This window comes from Passer domesticus, chromosome 16, assembly GCF_036417665.1.
Source record: "Passer domesticus isolate bPasDom1 chromosome 16, bPasDom1.hap1, whole genome shotgun sequence".
Taxonomy (NCBI): domain Eukaryota; kingdom Metazoa; phylum Chordata; class Aves; order Passeriformes; family Passeridae; genus Passer; species Passer domesticus.
The window spans coordinates 7075463-7093337 of record NC_087489.1 but is presented as its reverse complement, the minus strand read 5'-3'; the positions used below and the strand labels follow the sequence as shown (position 1 = coordinate 7093337).

At 37.8% G+C, this 17875-nt stretch overlaps 1 protein-coding gene across 15 annotated transcripts in view; it reads left to right on the top strand.

Annotated features, from left to right (window-relative positions):
- ZMYND8 (zinc finger MYND-type containing 8) overlaps positions 1-17875 on the top strand; it is a 49526-nt gene that overhangs the window by 22355 nt on the left and 9296 nt on the right. For 14 of the 15 annotated variants that reach the window (XR_010348353.1, XR_010348352.1, XR_010348355.1 and 11 more), the window contains exons 4-15: positions 3676-3894; positions 4760-4873; positions 5632-5724; positions 7014-7101; positions 7745-7800; positions 8248-8325; positions 9298-9413; positions 10440-10921; positions 11266-11406; positions 14152-14304; positions 14987-15490; positions 16289-16660. Coding sequence is in view for 11 of the 15 variants with exons in the window: in XM_064391360.1 (XP_064247430.1) it covers positions 3676-3894; positions 4760-4873; positions 5632-5724; positions 7014-7101; positions 7745-7800; positions 8248-8325; positions 9298-9413; positions 10440-10921; positions 11266-11406; positions 14152-14304; positions 14987-15490; positions 16289-16660 (2416 nt within the window). In the remaining 4 variants the exon portion in view is untranslated. The remainder of the gene's footprint in view (positions 1-3675; positions 3895-4759; positions 4874-5631; positions 5725-7013; positions 7102-7744; positions 7801-8247; positions 8326-9297; positions 9414-10439; positions 10922-11265; positions 11407-14151; positions 14305-14986; positions 15491-16288; positions 16661-17875) is intronic. The other variant, XM_064391364.1, reaches the window with a different exon arrangement.

Below are 17875 nucleotides of genomic sequence, written 5' to 3'. Positions count from 1 at the left end.
GTATCATCTTGGAGTAGAGTACCTGAAAGCAGTTTTCAGCCTTACTGAAATTACTTCACACCTGATGTACTAATGACATGCCTGTGTATTTTTCAAAGTGCCTTTTTGTGTCACTGGGTTTTTTGCCAGTGTCATAAACACAGGATTAAGTTCTGAGTGTTCAAAGCACTTTCTCCTGGCATAAGAGCATCCACATTATCCTGGTACAATTGCACTGGTGAGGAAAGAAAATGAAATTCCTACTCACTGCAGTTGTCCTGGAGCAAAAGCTGTTAATAAATCAGGCCTTAAAACTCAGTATAAATGGTATTTTATTTCAGGATAATCAGGAGGTGTAACTGTATCATGTGGAGGTGCACTGGGGTCAGTTTGGCATTTGCTGAGCTTCATTGAAGCCTGGGTTTATTCCTTTACATCTTGGACATTTTCTGGGCAGATTTTGCCCCTCTGAAGTCTGAACTTGTAACTGTGCAGTGCAGAGATAATTTTGCAAACAGTGGAATTGAATCCTTGGGTATTAATTTCCACTTTTTCTTCCTACATTTAAAAATATATGTGAAAACACAGTTGCAGTTGTTGAACTTGATAAATTCCCCTTGGTAAATACTTTTCTGTTTTCCAGGTAACTCACACCTGTACAGGATAGAATAAAGTTGTGTATCTAATGAAGAAAACCTATCAGACTTGCTTATTTTGCTGTGCTTAATACAAGTTAGCAAGAAAATATCATCTGTTTAGTTCTGTTTAGCTTTTACAAGCTGCTTTTCATTTGATGTTGTCTTGCATGTCAAATTTGAAGTGGGCATGCCTGAAGATTGTCGTGTCTAAATAGGTTCAAACTCTGCTCTCTCTGGTAGCTGGAGCTGTTTTTAAAGATTCTTTTACTGCTGAGCAGGTGTGAGCTGAGCATGCAGGTTCTAGTTTTGCTCTCAGGGTGAGTTTGAGTATGATGTAGCTGATAGCTGTGATTCTGATTGACTGATAAATCTGTTTTGAGGTATGACAACCTCCCTGGAAAACTCTAACTTAATATTCTGCATTACAAAGTAGTTTATAGTACTTGAACATTTCAAGATATAATTACTAAAATTGTAGTTGCACAAAGCTTTGTATTACATGTTGTGGGTGCAGTAACAGATCTTCAGAGTGGTGCCATCAAGTATTTAAAGTGCTGAAAATCAAGGAAAGAATTAAGGAATTGTAGAATGTAACTAACGTGAAAAATCAGGACCTTCTAACACTTAATTGGACAGTTATAATGTAATTGAAGTTGTCGTCTTGTTTCACTACTAGTTTCAATACTAATTTAAACTGAGTATAAATAGTGATCTTTTTCTCTCCAAAGCAGCACTGCAGTACTGTTGTTTGTTTTCTTCAGTTTCCTTTGTCATGCTACAGGTCTTAATCACTTCAATAAAACCTTTAAAACACGCTACCACCCAATTGAGCTTGAATTTTAATAACTGTTAAAATTTTGACTCTTAAAACATATTACTCTGACTAGGACAAGTGAAAAGGTCCCTTGATGCAGTTGAATCATTCATTTTCAGTCTTTTAGTTTCGTTCTTTGGGTCTCTATTGAGTCTCTAAACCCTTTTTATTTTTGTTTCTTGAACTTGGCTTAGGCAAAATAAGGTGATAGATGTCTAAATGATAAAAGCATCCTTGAACAGAAACCAGATTACTCTCATTTGCCAGCAAAAATTGACTTCTCTTCAGTTTGGATGTTATGATTTCTGTGGAAGTTTGACAGGTTTTATGTTTGTCTTAAAGCAGAATCTTTGAATCTTAAAAAGTTAGTGTTGATATACTACTTACATCCACTTCAAATTCAGATTATATATTAAATTCCTCTGGTAATTTCCTTTATCTGCAGTGGAGGAAGTGCCCCACAGCTGCCTGTCCATGTATACAAGACTGAGATGGTCTCACAGCTGTGGTGCATTTAGCTGCAAACAAAACGTGCTTCTGCACTGGAAATTACAACTTTCCCTTCCTCACTCTGGTTTCTTTGTTTGAATGTTTGTTGTAGTAATTAGTTGGAAATGGACTGAAATCCTTTTGCTGTCCCACTTATTCCACAAGTCTCATAGAACCATCTTTCTGAAATTCTTGTCATGTTATGTCATTAAATGTGTGTGTATAGAAAGTACAGAAGTAACACTTTTCCCCATTTGTGTGGTGGGAGCAAAGTGTCTCTGGGCTTTATCATCTCTAGAATAGAAAACTAAAACCACCAAAATCATGGCACAAAATCATGTGAAATTTTAGGTGGCAGAGTGTTTATGGATAACATCCTTTCTTTGCCTAAAATATTGTATAATGTTGGATAATCTGGGTTTTTTTTGAGATAAAACATCTTCAGGTGGGTTATTAGTTCTACCTTGAAGATCCCTTATTCCTGCAGATAATTACACCTCCTTTGTAACTTTAGGTATCTAGAAATACCATGGTTAAGAGAGGCATGCTGGTGCTTTCTGGGGACATTATTTCTGCCCCGTGTGACTGATTTTGTTCAGGATGCCTCAAAGGTACAGAGCACATGTTTGGCTGCCCTGTTCTGTGAATCACATGGTTGTGTGACAGCTCAAGAGTCTCAGAAACTGCAGATTTGTAAATGGTGTAGGACACTTGCAAAATGACCTGAGAATCAAACAAAATGCTTCTTCAGACTACAAGTGTTTGGATAATTGCAAGTGAAGTTACAATCAAGTGGTTTTACATCAAACAAAAAAATCAGATTAAATGAGCTGCCCAAAATCTCAAGGCTGTTTCCCTCCTCAGCCAACCACCCCTATAATGAATATCAAACAGAGAATTTGAGTTCCCTTGTCATTAATAAATAGAAAGTAGTTTTCCATGTCAGCAGCTCCTCAAAGATGATATAACAAACTTTGGGTATCTCTGGACCCATTTAAGCCATCCCAGGCTCTTCACTTCTTGTGTTTTGGCATCAGCTGTGTCATCTTTGAGCTGTCAGGCTCAAGGCAAAGACCAGTTCATGCAGGTTACAAAGTTAATACTGTTTTTTAGTGCAGGCAAAGGGGTGGAGATGTGAGTCTCAAACTGTGATGTGCATTTAGGTGGTGAATGAAATCTCTCCATAGTGGAGGTGGCTGCTCAGGGTGTGAATTTGCTCCTTTGTCATCCTTCTCTACAGTTTGCCTTATTAATCAAAATCAGCATTGGCTTGCTTCGTGGTACAAAGCTGTAAACTGCTGCAAACTAGCACAGATTTGCATGGTGTTCAACTTCTTGTTTCAGGACTAACCTCTTCAGTTGTCCCAGGTTTAGCCACTGCTAAATATCTCAGTATTTAGCTTGCACGGCCCCATGGAATTCTGAGTTTAGAGGGCCTAATAGCCTCTATAGCAATACTTCTTTCTTGAAGCTGAAAGTGTTTGCTGGCTCTTGTTGGATTGCATGTCTTGCACTCAATGCCCTCACTTGCCACAAAAAATTTATTTCTGGTCTTGAGTGCAAATTGTCATTCAGCATCTGAATAAGCATTAAATTCTTTATGAATGATTTTGTGCAATGACTAAGATACTGTGCTTGCATAAATGTTAATCAAACTCTGTAAATTGCTGTTTGCTTATATGTTATGACTATTATGATTTGAAAAAATGCAAATTTGTTTTGAAACCAAACCTGTTTTTCTTGCCTACATTTCAGTCAGAACTAAGACATGGTCCGTTTTACTATATGAAGCAGCCACTCACCACAGACCCTGTTGATGTTGTACCACAGGATGGACGGAATGATTTCTATTGCTGGGTTTGTCATCGGGAAGGCCAAGTCCTCTGCTGTGAACTCTGTCCTCGGGTTTATCATGCTAAGTGTCTGAAACTGACAGCCGAACCAGAGGGGGATTGGTTTTGCCCAGAATGTGAGGTTAGTTTGATATAAGGAGTGGATTTCTTCTTGGTTTTGAGATTTAAGCAGCTTTCTCTGTGTTCTGTAATGTTTCTGGTTTATTCCTCCTGCCTTTTGGTAAAGGTACCGGAAAAACTTGTGCAGAAGAGGAGGCATCCATGGCTCTGCTTCACCACTTTTTCTCTGTGTGTTGCCTGCCTTGTGTTTGCCTTCTTACATGAGTCTCCAACTTCTTTTGTGTCTCCAGCTCTAGAGAAGCACCATTTCAAAGAGTGATCTCTTCATCATGCAGCAGTAATTCTGAAATCATTCTGAAGTTTTCACTAGTTTAACTTGTGCTTCTTCTTGTGGGCTGATCAGCTTTTCAACAGTGCAGAAAAAAAAATTCACTATAGGGTCTACATAAACAAATGGGTATTTTGTTACTGTGGAAGAATTTAATCATTCCTCTCCAGTGATTTCTGGGGAGAGAATACTTAGCATTCAAATATCTGTAATGAAAGCAAATTGGCTTATAGCATGTTTTTCTCTGATCACTTATTTTATTAGAGCCCAGGTGACCTTCTCACTGTCTCACATTGCTCTGAATCCATATTGTATTTGGGAATTTTATATATTCACATATTCACTTTGTGTGATCTTGAAGATGCTGGATAATTTTCTACTCTTTTCCTTCTTTCCTTTTTTCTTTTTTAATAACATACACAGCCCAAAACCCAGGTAAAACAGGCTTCTGAAGTACTTACATTGAATTATCAGAAATGTTTTGTTTCTTATAAAACAGCTATTATCTTTCATTTGACTGCTGGAATGTGTCAGTGGAGAATGATTTATCTGGAAATGTTTGCTGACAAAGTGTTTTTTTTTTAATCTGAACTTTTAGAAAATCACAGTTGCAGAATGCATAGAAACACAGAGTAAAGCAATGACAATGCTCACCATCGAACAGCTATCATATCTACTGAAGTTTGCACTACAGAAAATGAAACAGCCAGGGGTAAGGACATTTTTTTGTTTTCTTCTTTAAATACTTGGATCATGTGTTTGTCGTAATCTGGGGTTTGCTTCCTTTAGTGGATGATGAATGTTTAGTTTATCAGACTGTCTGTGGCAGCTTCTGTTCTATCTGCTTCCTGTCTAGCACAAACCTAGTTTAGGTTGTACAGACTTTTTGGGAGTGCATTTAAACTGTACTTTTGTGATGTAACTTCTGGATGTATTTTCAGTAGGTGTAATGAAAGTACAGTGTGGTTTTCCAGTGGAAGGTTTCTTGCTCTCTGAAAGTGGACAATACTGTATCAGACATAAAAGGGAATGTGGTGACATGATCTCTTCCCAATATATTTATATGACAGCCCTAGGCGCTGACACTTGCATTATTGAGTATATGTGTTGAAAATGTAGCTTGTTATTGACAAGTGTTCTTACCACAGAAGTTGGTTGTATCACATAATTTTAAAATGCTGAGGAAATTCCTTCAGTGTGTCTAAACCGTGTTACATTGTTTGTTGTAAATCACAACAGTACCTTTTACAAATCCCTCAGTTTTTGTAATTCATCACGTCCAGCATATATGAAAAATCAGCTAAATGAGATTCCTGTTAATTCCTGTTGTTCTACTATTAATTTATTACTTCACAACATTTTATAATTACCTTTGAAGAATTTTGTCTGATAACAGAGAAAATGAGTGTTGTGTCATTGATGAAACTGTTCAGTATTAGTAACCAGTGTGGTTATTTTTTCCCCTAACAGACAGAGCCATTTCAAAAGCCAGTTTCACTGGATCAACACCCAGATTATGCAGAATATATCTTTCATCCAATGGACCTTTGTACATTAGAGAAGGTTTGTATGAAGCTAGCTGAGGAAGGTCCTTGAGTTTGATTGCTATCTGTAACATTTCTAAAATGTTTGATGTCAAGGGGAGAGAGGTTTTTGAAATTATTTTGATGGGTGGAGTGGTTTCTTAGTTATTATGAAAATTAGTTCATTTACAGCTTAAAACCAGTCATGTTAACTGAACTTCTGTGTTTTGTCTGAGCCAATAACAAATGCTTGGGAAAAAATAGTGTGAAAAAGACAAGCTTACACTGCTGACTTCCTTCTATTAAATTCAGCTGATTCCATGAATGATCTCCAGGAGGGACTTCTTAAAGCAGGATTTTCATTTGATCATTATGTTGCATTATGTTTCATTGGATCATTATGGATCATTGGTTCACTGATCAGGGACCATTTGATGTATGTCCAGGGATAATTCCTGACTAATTTTACTGATCATTCAACAAATGCTGTAATCTCCACTGCACCTGAGGTGTAGAAGAAAAAAAAGAAACAGTCAAGAGGTGGATAACGGAACTTCCATTCTCAGTTCAACAGTAATTTGAAAGTACATATAATGAAGAAATTCTCCATTGCTTAATGAAGAGTGAAGCATTGCAGAGCTTTGTTCTGACCTGGTGAAGAGACAAGTTTTCATTCTCTGTGTCCTTACAGAGGAGGCTGATGTCTTTATGGTACAAAGAATGGTAACAAAACCATGGGACTGATTTTATTTAATCAAATTGCTTTACTCACTAGGTAGACTCTAATATCAAACATACTGTCTAATGTACTGTGAGGAGTATTTTTTCTGGGTCTTGTAAAAATTAAAACTGCTGTGGAGTGATAATACATCAGTAGAAGAAACCAAAGACTTTTCTGCAGAAACATTGTGTTCCTAACACTGTTAGGAAACATGTTTTTCTGGAAATGTTTGAGATGTTGATCTAAACAATTCACTATTTAGATTTAATTTAGACAGTTCATACATTTTCAGGGCAGTCAGAAGGCACCTTGAATTTGAGAGATTCTTAAACATTTAGAATCATAATTCTGCAGTAAATAAATATCATGGAATCACACACTGGTTTGGTTTGGAAGAACCTTTAAAGCTCATCTCCTTCCAGCCCCCTGTGTGAACAAGGACACCTTCCACAGGACCAGGTTGCTCAGAGCTCTGTCCAGCCTGGCCTTGAACACCTCCAGGGGTCAGTTTTATTTACTGTATGACTGATAGAACACAACGTTCAGGAAGAAGCTGTCGTTTTTACTGATTTCTGTTTCCTGATACATTGGTAATTTCTTCTTTACAGAATGTTAAAAAGAAAATGTACGGTTGCACTGAAGCATTTTTGGCAGATGCCAAATGGATTTTGCACAACTGCATTATTTACAATGGGGGTAGGTATTGATGTGTACTTACAGCCTCAGATATGAAACCTTGACATAGTTAAAGTCATGGAGCAATTTGTAGACTTCTACACTGAAAGTGTCTTCCTATTCATGACTATAGAACCTAAAAACAACAACTTTTTAAACAAGTGGAATAAATAAAACTGCCAGATACAACCTGTGCTGTCACTTGCTCATTCCACCTTAGAGAAAACATTTCACATAAGGCAGAGTCATGGAATGGTTTGGGTTCATAGGATCATTGAATGGTTTGCATCTTAAATGACCTGATCCAGTCTGCCTCATTTAGTTCCAACCCCCAAATTGCTTTAATGTTTTGCATCATACAGCACTTAATTGAGACATAATTGAGAAGATTGTACAGCAAATCCCTCATTGAAAGAGTGTGTTGGTGGGAAGGCTGCAGCAGGCTATGAAAAGGAGCATTTAAAGATTATTAAATGTTACATTGAGAAGAGAGTGCTGATGTTCTGCTTTTGCAAGCATGTAGTTCATGCATATGTTTTTACATAGTTTTTTTAGATGTTCTCTTTTGTTTTTACAGATGACTTTTATATCTGAAAACTATTGATTTTATCATAGTTCTGCTATAACAGTTTTCTTGGTTTAAAGCATTTTATTGTTTCCTCAGGAAATCACAAATTGACACAAACAGCAAAAGTCATCATCAAAATCTGTGAGCATGAGGTATGAGTGCCCAAATGAAATTAATTGTTTAGTGTTCCATATAATGTATTTGTGAGTGACATAACACATATTTTCCAAGATGTGTGTTGCAGATTTATAATTTTTGTAGGTTTCCTTACATTGAGGTATGCATATCCACGGCCTACAGAATGGCATTTGGCAAAAGCATTGCTAACGTGTCTTCCACTAGGATAGTCACTATTTATAATTAAGCCTTGTGGGGAGGAGAGGGAAGAGGAGAAAGTGGATATGTGGATTCTGCTCAAAGGCACCTGTGTTGTTAATGAATATTTGGAGCTAGACAAACAGACCAACATCTTCTGGTACATAGATGTACTTTTTGTGGTTCTTTTACTGTCACAATGTGATTTTCTTCTGAATAAATGCAAATGACCACACTTTGGACACTGTTTAATCTCTCCAATAACTTTTGCTTTTTCTTTCCAGATGAATGAAATTGAAGTGTGTCCGGAATGTTATTTAGCTGCTTGCCAAAAACGCGAGAATTGGTTTTGTGAGCCTTGTGTAAGTTGAGAATTATGGTGGTCTAGCTACCACAGTAAACTAGGAGTTATCATTTGACTGTTATCCCCTCTTTGTTTTAAACCTGTGGTGGTTACTGACTCAAGGAAAGCTGCTGTATTTTACCAAGCAGCTTGTGCTGGGATACCATCCTTGTGGAGTCAGTCAAATTATTTAGCTGTAAGATTGCAGATTTTCACAAAAGGATTGCTCCAGTCAGAAATAATTGTAAAGGCTGTCAGCAATCAGTTCACAAGTTCTCTGTCCTCAAATATAAGGTAACTGCCTTGTGCCAGCAGCGCTTGTGTCTGGTACCCTCAGTGCTTGGAGGATTTCTGAAATGTGAACATCTCTTTCTGCAGATGTGCATCAGTTCAGACTTGACTGAACTGAATTTGGGAAGACACCTTAACATTTTCAAGTAGAAGTGTGTAACCCATCAAGTTCTTTCTTGGACTGTCCTGGTTTCAGCTGGGATAAGGGTTCCTTTTCTTCTTAGCAGCTGGAACAGTGCTGTATTTTTGATTCAGTATGAGAATAATGTTGATGACATACTGATGTTTTGGTTGTTGCTAAGAAGTGCTAAGTCAAGGACTTTTTAGTGTCTTAGGCATGTGTCTTGACAGATCGTAAGTGAAAATTGCAGCATTTCAAAGATTGGCTCTAGCCTAACTTAAGTTCTGCTATATATTTGGAGGGGATTAATAACAAATAAATGAATAAAGAAGTGCAATTACAAGCAGTTTAATCAAGGTTTTACATTTAGCAACTTTTTTTACATAGTTTTATCATTTTGTCCTCCATTTATTATGTTTCTAGTAGAATGGAATCTTGTATGTGGCAAGTGCCTTTTGCAGGTTGGATCTTTATTGAATCTAAGTGTTACATACAATTTAAAAAAAACCACGTTTATTATCAGATTTCAAGCTAGTACTGCTTGCATTCTCTTACTGAGTATTTTGCCTCTCCCTCTAGAGCAATCCCCACCCTTTGGTCTGGGCTAAACTCAAAGGCTTTCCATTCTGGCCTGCTAAAGCACTGAGGGATAAAGATGGGCAAGTCGATGCCCGTTTCTTCGGCCAACATGACAGGTGGGAGCAGAACAAAAGGATGTCTTTGGCTGTACTTAAAAACTTCATGTTGTAATTTTGTGTGCTTGCAAGTTTTTGGATCCTGGCTTAGAACCTTGACTCTAACAAAAACTGTGTAGTACTGTAGCAAACAGAGTTGTAGTTCCTTACATGATTGTGAGATACATACATAATCTGGTGAGTATGCAGCTTAATTCCTGTGTCTGGTGTAGTGCTGGGGAGAACTGTAGTTCTTAAAGGTGGAATAAACCAATGGAGTCATTTATGTTGTCTTAACATTATGGGAATATGTACACACCTGTGGGTTTAAAAAATACAGAAATATAACCTGTGTTGAAAATGCCACTTCTGCTCTGAAGGGAGTTGTGAATCCCCTGCTTGGATGGGCACAGCCATGGGGAATACAAGTTGATTTGTCATGAGTTAGAAATACAAATCTATAATAACATGTGCTGTAAAAAAACCCAACTATACAGGGCCATGGAATAATTAAGTCAAAGTTCCTGCTGTTTTAGGGTCTTGGGAGGTGGTTTCAGGGTCTGCTTAATTTCATGATAAATCTGTCCAGTACTTGCTGATGGAACTTTTTCTGGCACTGAGGAATTTGGCCAACCTGGCCTGGGGTGTAAAATGTTTCTAAGTGCTTGTGAAGTATTAATTTCCTTACCTGCTTTTTACATTTTTGTGCTATGACAGATAGACTGTTTAGCAGTGGTTGTTTTGCAGTTACACAGACTGTTCCAATTAGGAATATTTTGTCATTTGACCAGTGTTAAGTCATGTTTTATTGTTACTGGGTAAAGTAAAATAAGCCAGTAATGATCTAAGGCATGCAATTTGCATACTTACCAAAACTAAGCACTGAAATATTAAAAGAATGTCAGGATGGTTCTTTAAAATTATCTGATTTATTAATATCTTTATGATTAGGCAAAAATAAATTAGTATTTGCATAAAAGCTGGCAATGTCAATTCACAGTATGAAATGTAGTTATATTATCTTTTATTTTTCTGTTTTATATATAGGGCCTGGGTTCCAATAAATAATTGCTACCTCATGTCTAAAGAAATTCCTTTTTCTGTGAAAAAGACTAAAAGCATCTTCAATAGTGCAATGCAAGAAATGGAGGTTTATGTTGATAACATTCGTAGAAAATTTGGAGTATTTAATTATGCACCTTTCCGGACACCATATACTCCCAACAATCAATACCAAATGTTGTTAGACCCTGCAAACCCAGCTGCTGGAACTGCAAAGACAGACAAACAAGAGAAAATCAAACTGAATTTTGATATGACAGCGTCACCCAAGATTCTGATGAGCAAGTCCATGCTGGGCAGCAGCGGAGGCCGCAGGATTTCACTGACAGATATGCCACGGTCACCAATGAGTACAAACTCATCAGTTCACACTGGCTCTGATGTTGAACAGGATGCAGAGAAAAAAGCAACTTCCAGTCATTTTAGTGCCAGTGAGGAATCCATGGACTTCATTGAGAAAAATACAGGTAAAAAAAAAAAAAGGAGGTGCAGGACTTTGGAAATGGACCAGTTTTATTCCATGCACTTTTTAAAGACAGGCTGTATTATGACTTGGTTTATGAAGAAATTTTTAAAAAAGAGATGCACTTAACTTTCAGTATCACAGATAACACAGAACAGTTCTTCCTGTCACATTGGGAAGGAATGACTAATCTTGAAAAATGACTAAACCTGTTCAATTTAAATAGCAGGAAGTAGTTGTAACCATTAACGTGAATGGAGAGTGGAAATAAATACAAAAAAATTAGAATTGTCATGAGTAGGTGTTCTGGTTTTAAATCTGTCTTTATTAATTTTGTGCCTTTTTCAGCTTCTCCAGCACCAACAAGAACAGGTCAAGCAGGGAGCTTGTCAGGCAGCCCCAAACCTTTCTCCCCGCAAGCATCAACGCCAATTGCTGCTAAGCAAGAAAGAACTTCCACGCCAGGAAGCATTCTGAATCTTAACCTTGGTTAGTTTTGATATTTGAAAACCTAATATTCTTACAGCTGAACAAATGATGGTGGTGTCAGTGCAGCATTATAGGAACAAATGTGCTTGTATATGACTTTAAATAAGCAAAAGTCTTTGAATGAGGCACATGTGTAATTATTGTTTTATCAGATTTACTGGGTTTTTTATCTTGGAAAGGAAAGTTTCTGTTATTGTTCCTTGTTGATGAAAGGAAGTAGTTAAAGGATATTTTTTTTTCTTAGCTGAGCTGTAAAATGAATGTGTCTAAACAGTAGGTAAGTTTCTGAAGGTTAGCTGGTCATGAGCATAGCTGGTCTTCACCAGTCAGTCTCTCTCAAGTGAATTGCTGGCAAGGTTTTCTTGTGATCTTCAGGATTTAGGATTTACTAGGGCTTCTCTCTTGCTGCCTTCACATCACCTCCTCACTGACCATCCCTCTTTAGGGAGATAGATGGATGAAAGGAATTAGCAGAATTCTTGAAGTCTTGAAACTCCCTAGAAGTAAATTTTGGGAATGTGGAATTTTGAAAGATGGAGTAGGTAAGTACTAAATTGGTAAAATAGTCCTGCAAGCCAAACATGTAAATCAGTTTCCTCAGTCACAGTTCCTGTGAGTGTTCTGATTCAGTTCTGGTTGCTTTTTACCTCCATGTGAGGTAAAAAGCAGAGAACCAGGATTTTGCCCCCTTGGTGTTAGCCAGGTATTTCAGGAAGGCTTAAGTTAAAATAAAGAATTCATGTCTTCAGTGCCTTACAGGTGTTCTGATTCCGGATACAAGCTCACAAGTCTCTTTTTCAGTGGGTCATATGTATGGACATAATTGTAGAATTAACTTCTGCTGCACTGCAGCTGTTTGTCACTTCTGAAGTGACAATGCATTTGGAAAAACATTAAGAAATACATAGTGCTGCAGTTGTTTGAGCCACAGATGGGAGACGTCAGCTGGAACACTTTGAATAAATAGCATAGATTGGAAAATCTGATGTTATGGGCCATGAGTAATACCATAAAAGAAGTGCTTGTACACTCTCAAGTAGAATATCTGGGGTTTTTTTTCAGGTTTAGGGGAATTTCCTTTATTAAATATACTTTTTGGTGGTGAGAGTGAACAACCCTTCTTCTTTTAATAGCATCAGCTGTGCCAGATGTGTTCTTCTGTGGATATTAGAATTTTTCCAGTATAACTCATTGTGTCTCATTGTCATACCTGACATGAACAGAGTTTCCCTCTGCAAAAACAAAAGTGAGAGTCCAGAAAACAAAGACACTTTGTATCTTCAGAAGAGTGCTAGGAGGATTCTGTGGTCTGCAATTCAGCAAAAAGGAAGGAAAAATAACAGAAATGAGCCATCTGTTGCTACTGGCAGACCTGCCAATTTGGAAAATGGAGGTGTGAGTGAGCAAGATATACAGGGAGTTGGGGGGAAGAAAAACATGTCTCTGATAGTGCAGGACCTGCCCTTGGATAACAGAGGCAAGAAACAATAAGAATGTACCTTGATATGAAATTCAGATTTACGAAGAATGCCTGGTCAGAGGAATCATTGGTTCAGGCCTTTGTATTTATTTACTTTTTCTCTTAAGTTGTACCTCAACAGAAAATGTGTTGTGTGTATATATAGAGAAAGAGAGAGAGGGTAAAATAAGGCAACACTGTGTCATATTTAACTGCTCTGGAATGAAATGTGAAAATAAAACACAAATGCACATTATGCCAGTGTTACCTTTTGCCTTCTCTGTGGCTTCTGTTTTTTCTCAGTTTATGGCATTTTTTCTCAGCTTTGTCTCTGTTATGAGCTCTGCTATGAGCCAGTTGAAGGAACTTAACTGGCCAGACATAATTCTCTTATTTTTTATCCCTTCTTCATGGGTCCTTTCTCTTTTCCCAACTAACTCCAACTGGTTTAGTGCCCTGAGCACTGATGGAATGTCAGCACTCCTGGCAAAGGGTAAAGGATAGTACTGTGCTATACAAATGCAGCCTCTGAAGTGGGAAAATTGAAGCAAAAATTTGAAACTTAATTGCTAAGACAATTTTACCCTTAGCACTGTAGAGTGAATTCTTTGCAGACAGATATGCACATTTCAGAGTGAAAATTCTATACACGCAGATGAAAACTCAAGATTTTGCTGACGTATACTGAAAAATGTGTTATTCTATCTGGAATTTGTTAATTTATCCAGTGAAATAATCCACTGGATTATTTAAAAAATGTCATCATTTTTTTGCGTATTCTCATGACCTAAGTTTTGGATTTTAAATGATGACTATAAAGATTTTATGTGTCTTATTATATATACTTTATATATTTTTATAGATTTTATGTGTCTTACTATATATATTAGATATATTTTATGTGTCTTATTGTATACTATTATAAAGATTTTATTTCTATTTAATTTTCTCTGTGAAGGTATTACTCTTAGTAGTAAACAACAGCAGTAGTTTAGTAGAGGTGCTATCAGACAGCTTTACAAACCTGAAGGGGGATTTCTTGATAAATTCACATTGATGGAGAAAATGTCCCCATAATTGATGCACGTTTTTTGTGTGAAGAGAGGAAGAATCCATTTTTTTATAGCAAAGTCATTTTAGAGTTACTATTTACCCCACAATCCCAAAAAAAGTGCAGTATGTTCCAGATTGTCTGCGTTGCACTTTGGTGAAACGTGTTTTACCTGCACAGCCCTCTGAGCTCTGCGTGTAAAATCCTTTGTGTTGGTTGCTGTTGGTCGTTGCAGATCGCAGCAAGGCCGAGATGGACCTGAAGGAGCTGAGCGAGTCGGTGCAGCAGCAGAGCACCCCCGTGCAGCTCATCTCCCCCAAGCGCCAGATCCGCAGCCGCTTCCAGCTCAACCTCGACAAGACCATCGAGAGCTGTAAAGCACAGCTGGGTGAGTGGCCCTCAAGAGCACTCCAACTGCAGGTCAAATAAGTTTTTGGATAGTAAAACCATAAGTAAAACCATATTCTATGTTTTAAAACAAGAGTAGAGAATATTCAAACTCTTTGAGGTGAGTAGAATGCACTGAAGTACTTTGTTTTAAAACACAGTGAGATCTGATGCTTCAAATTTTTGTTTCATCTTTTAACCTGTTTTTGTACCATTCTGATTTAGATAGTGTGAGAGGATTATAGTCTTATCTGCTTTGCATGTTGAAAAATTGGCGAATTCTGCCTCAATTCTGTCAGTTGCACAAAGTAGAGTGAATGTAAGTAACTAATTATAATCAGGTGAATAGTATTGCTGATTTTTAAGGTGGTTTCTTCTGGATAAAAATAATTCATTTTTGTACTTGTCAGTATTGGGTCCTGAGTTGAACAAAAGACCTTGCAGGTAGTGGGAAAAAGCAGTGAAAGGAAGGCCATTGAATGAAATTGAAATATTAATTGGAGTATGTAGAAGTTCATTCTTGTACATTATGATGCTGGGATAGGGCACTAAGCTTTGTAGCTACAGGACTGACAATTAAGGTCATGGTATGTGTACACTTTGTTCCAGTATATAGAGTATTTTCTTGGTAATGTCAGTCAGCCTGATGTCAGCATGGAATGTACTTTTCTTCCCACAATTAGGAATAAATGAAATATCTGAAGCTGTTTATACTGCAGTAGAACACAGTGACTCTGAAGATTCTGAAAAATCCGATACCAGTGACAGTGAGTATAGTGATGAGGATCAGAAATCAAAGAATGATCAAGAGGATGGGGAGGACAAGGAAGGTGCAAGAAGTGACAAAGAATCACTGAGCTTGAAAAAAAAACCTAAACCTCCAGCACAGAATGAAGACAAGGAGGAACTTAAAAGCACAAGTCCAGAAGTGGAGAAAACAGAAGAACCGGTCAAGGAAAAGGCTGTTTCAGACAGTGAAAAAGAATTTTCTGAAAAGGGAAAGAGTTTACAGCATCCTGCAAAAGAAAAGCTGAAAGGTAAAGATGAAACAGACTCTCCAACTGTGCATCTAGGACTGGACTCTGATTCTGAGAGTGAACTTGTCATCGATCTGGGAGATGATCATTGTGCTCGTGAAGGAAGGAAAAACAAGAAAGAATCTAAAGAATCTTCTCCTAAACAAGATGGTAGGATGAAATTATTTCCTTTTGTTTCCCCTCTGTTCTGTAGGGCTGTTACCAAAGGTAGAATTGCCGTCTTTATTTTTGCATTAAGATAAAAATTGTTTTAATACAGGTATTTTTAGGAGCGATTGTTCATCCTTTGTGAGTATGAAAAAAGTTTGCAGTGCCCATTGTAGTTTCTGGTTTAAACAAAATTAGTTTACAGTTTCCTTTCAGTACAGTAGAACTATTAATATCCATACTTTTTGCTGGGCAGGACCCAGCACTTGGCCTTATTGAACCTGATTAAGTTGTCCCAGCCCATTGATTCAATCTGTCAAGATCTTTGCAGAGCCTTCCTGCCCTCAAGCAGATCAGCACTCCTGCCCAACGTGGTGTCATCTGCATTTGGTTGTCAATGTCAGTTCACTGTTGTTTAGAAAGTTTATAGTTTCTTCAGTTACTGCTCAGACATTAATCCTTTAGAATGTTTTTTTTCTCGTGAAAGAAATTGGGATGACAGGTGAAAGTGGTAAGGCAGAAACACCCCAACAAGTGCTAACCTCTCACATATCTTTTGAATGAGGTCAGGCTGTTTTCTCTTGGTTTTGTACTTCTTGTTTTGCTTAGTTACTGATGCATCTGAATTGCCACCACTTTCCTCTAGACTGAAATGACTTTACTTGTAGAGTATTGATTACTTTTGAGGAAAACAATTCAAAGCAGACTGGAAGGTATATATAGCAGTTCCAAAAACTAAATGGAAAACTATGAATCTGATGTGTTGGTGAAAAGCAGGCATAACATTTTATGTTTGTTTAGTTGTAGGTAAAACTCCACCTTCCTCCAGTGCAAGCACCCAGCCTCTACCAGAAACTCCAGTGCTCACCCGCTCTGCATCACAGACCCCCCCAGCTGGTGTGACAGCAACCACCAGTGCTGCTTCTACTGTCAGTGCTCCCTCTGCTGCCACAGGGAGCCCTGTCAAAAAGCAGAGGCCTCTGCTGCCCAAGGAAACCGCCCCTGCTGTGCAGAGGGTGGTGTGGAATTCTTCAAATAAATTCCAGACGTCATCTCAGAAGTGGCACATGCAGAAGGTACAGAGGCAGCAGCAGCAGCAGAGCCAGCAGTCTCAGTCACAGCAGCCTCAGTCCTCTCAGGGGACAAGATACCAGACAAGACAAGCAGTTAAAGGTACACACTTTCCTAACTCAATGTGCCTGTGGTGCCATAATTCCCCAGTGGTGATCCCTGTGCTCCAAGGGTGCCCAGCCAAGAGTTCTTCTGTATAAACAAAATCTCAGTGTGCTTCTACTCTGATATGTGTCTTTAGCGTGCAAGTTACTCACTATACTTGCTTTTTCTGGTGTGTATTTAGAGCCATGCCTCCTTATTCTAATGACAAAAAAAATGTGTGTCTGTATAAATATTTTTGCTTTTCTTAGCCATAACAGATTTGGAAGGGTGAACTGAATAATTTTCTGGATCTTATGCTAAAACCATTAACTATTCCACTTGCATGTTTACCAGTGTCACCTCAGTATCTACAAATTGCTTCCAGTTTTATCTGACAAGCAGCAGATCTGAAGGGTTTTTCACAGTATAATTTGACAACAATGAAATTACCCAGGCTTCAGGATTTGTCTTTGAAATCCCTGTTGTTTAACAAGACTTTGATGCTAGTTTACTGAGCAAACAGCCCTGGCATTTCAGAATGTTTTCACAACTGTTTTCTCACCATCCCTTTGCTGGAGCCTTCACCAATAGCTGGCACAGGGTAACACAAGCCTGTGCTGCTGTTGCTTCCCTTCACTTAACAGCAACTCTACGTAAATCAGCTTCATTTGTCATTTCAAGTTAATAAACTGAAATGTTTACTGCTGTGCCTGAAGAGGAAACATTCTCCACTCTTCTGACACCACTGGCACACAGGTGATCTTGTAGAGGAGAGAGGTTTGGGTGATGGTTCCCATCAGACATTTACAGAGGCTCATTTCTCTGGTCCCAAACTGCTTTTGTTTCTGTCATTTAAGCAGTGTTGAGGAAGTGGTGTCTTTCTGCTTGTAGACTACACAAATTGATACAGAAATATGCAGTGAGGAAAAGTAAATATGGAAACTGGAGAAGTTAAATGCTAAACTTTTAACAGAATCATGCTTTAATATATACTTTAATAATATGGGCTGAACTTTGTGTTCAGGCCATGAATTTGTTTTCTCAATATTGTTTACTATTGAGCACATCATGGCAATGTTCCATCTTAAATATTATAGTCTGGACATCTATCATGTGAAAACTATAAAATCTATAGATTTCTTATATACTGAATTGGCATAAACAGAAATATAGCACATAAAGATGAATAAATTGTTTATTTCAGTAATTCCACTGCTGAGGATATTGGCAATG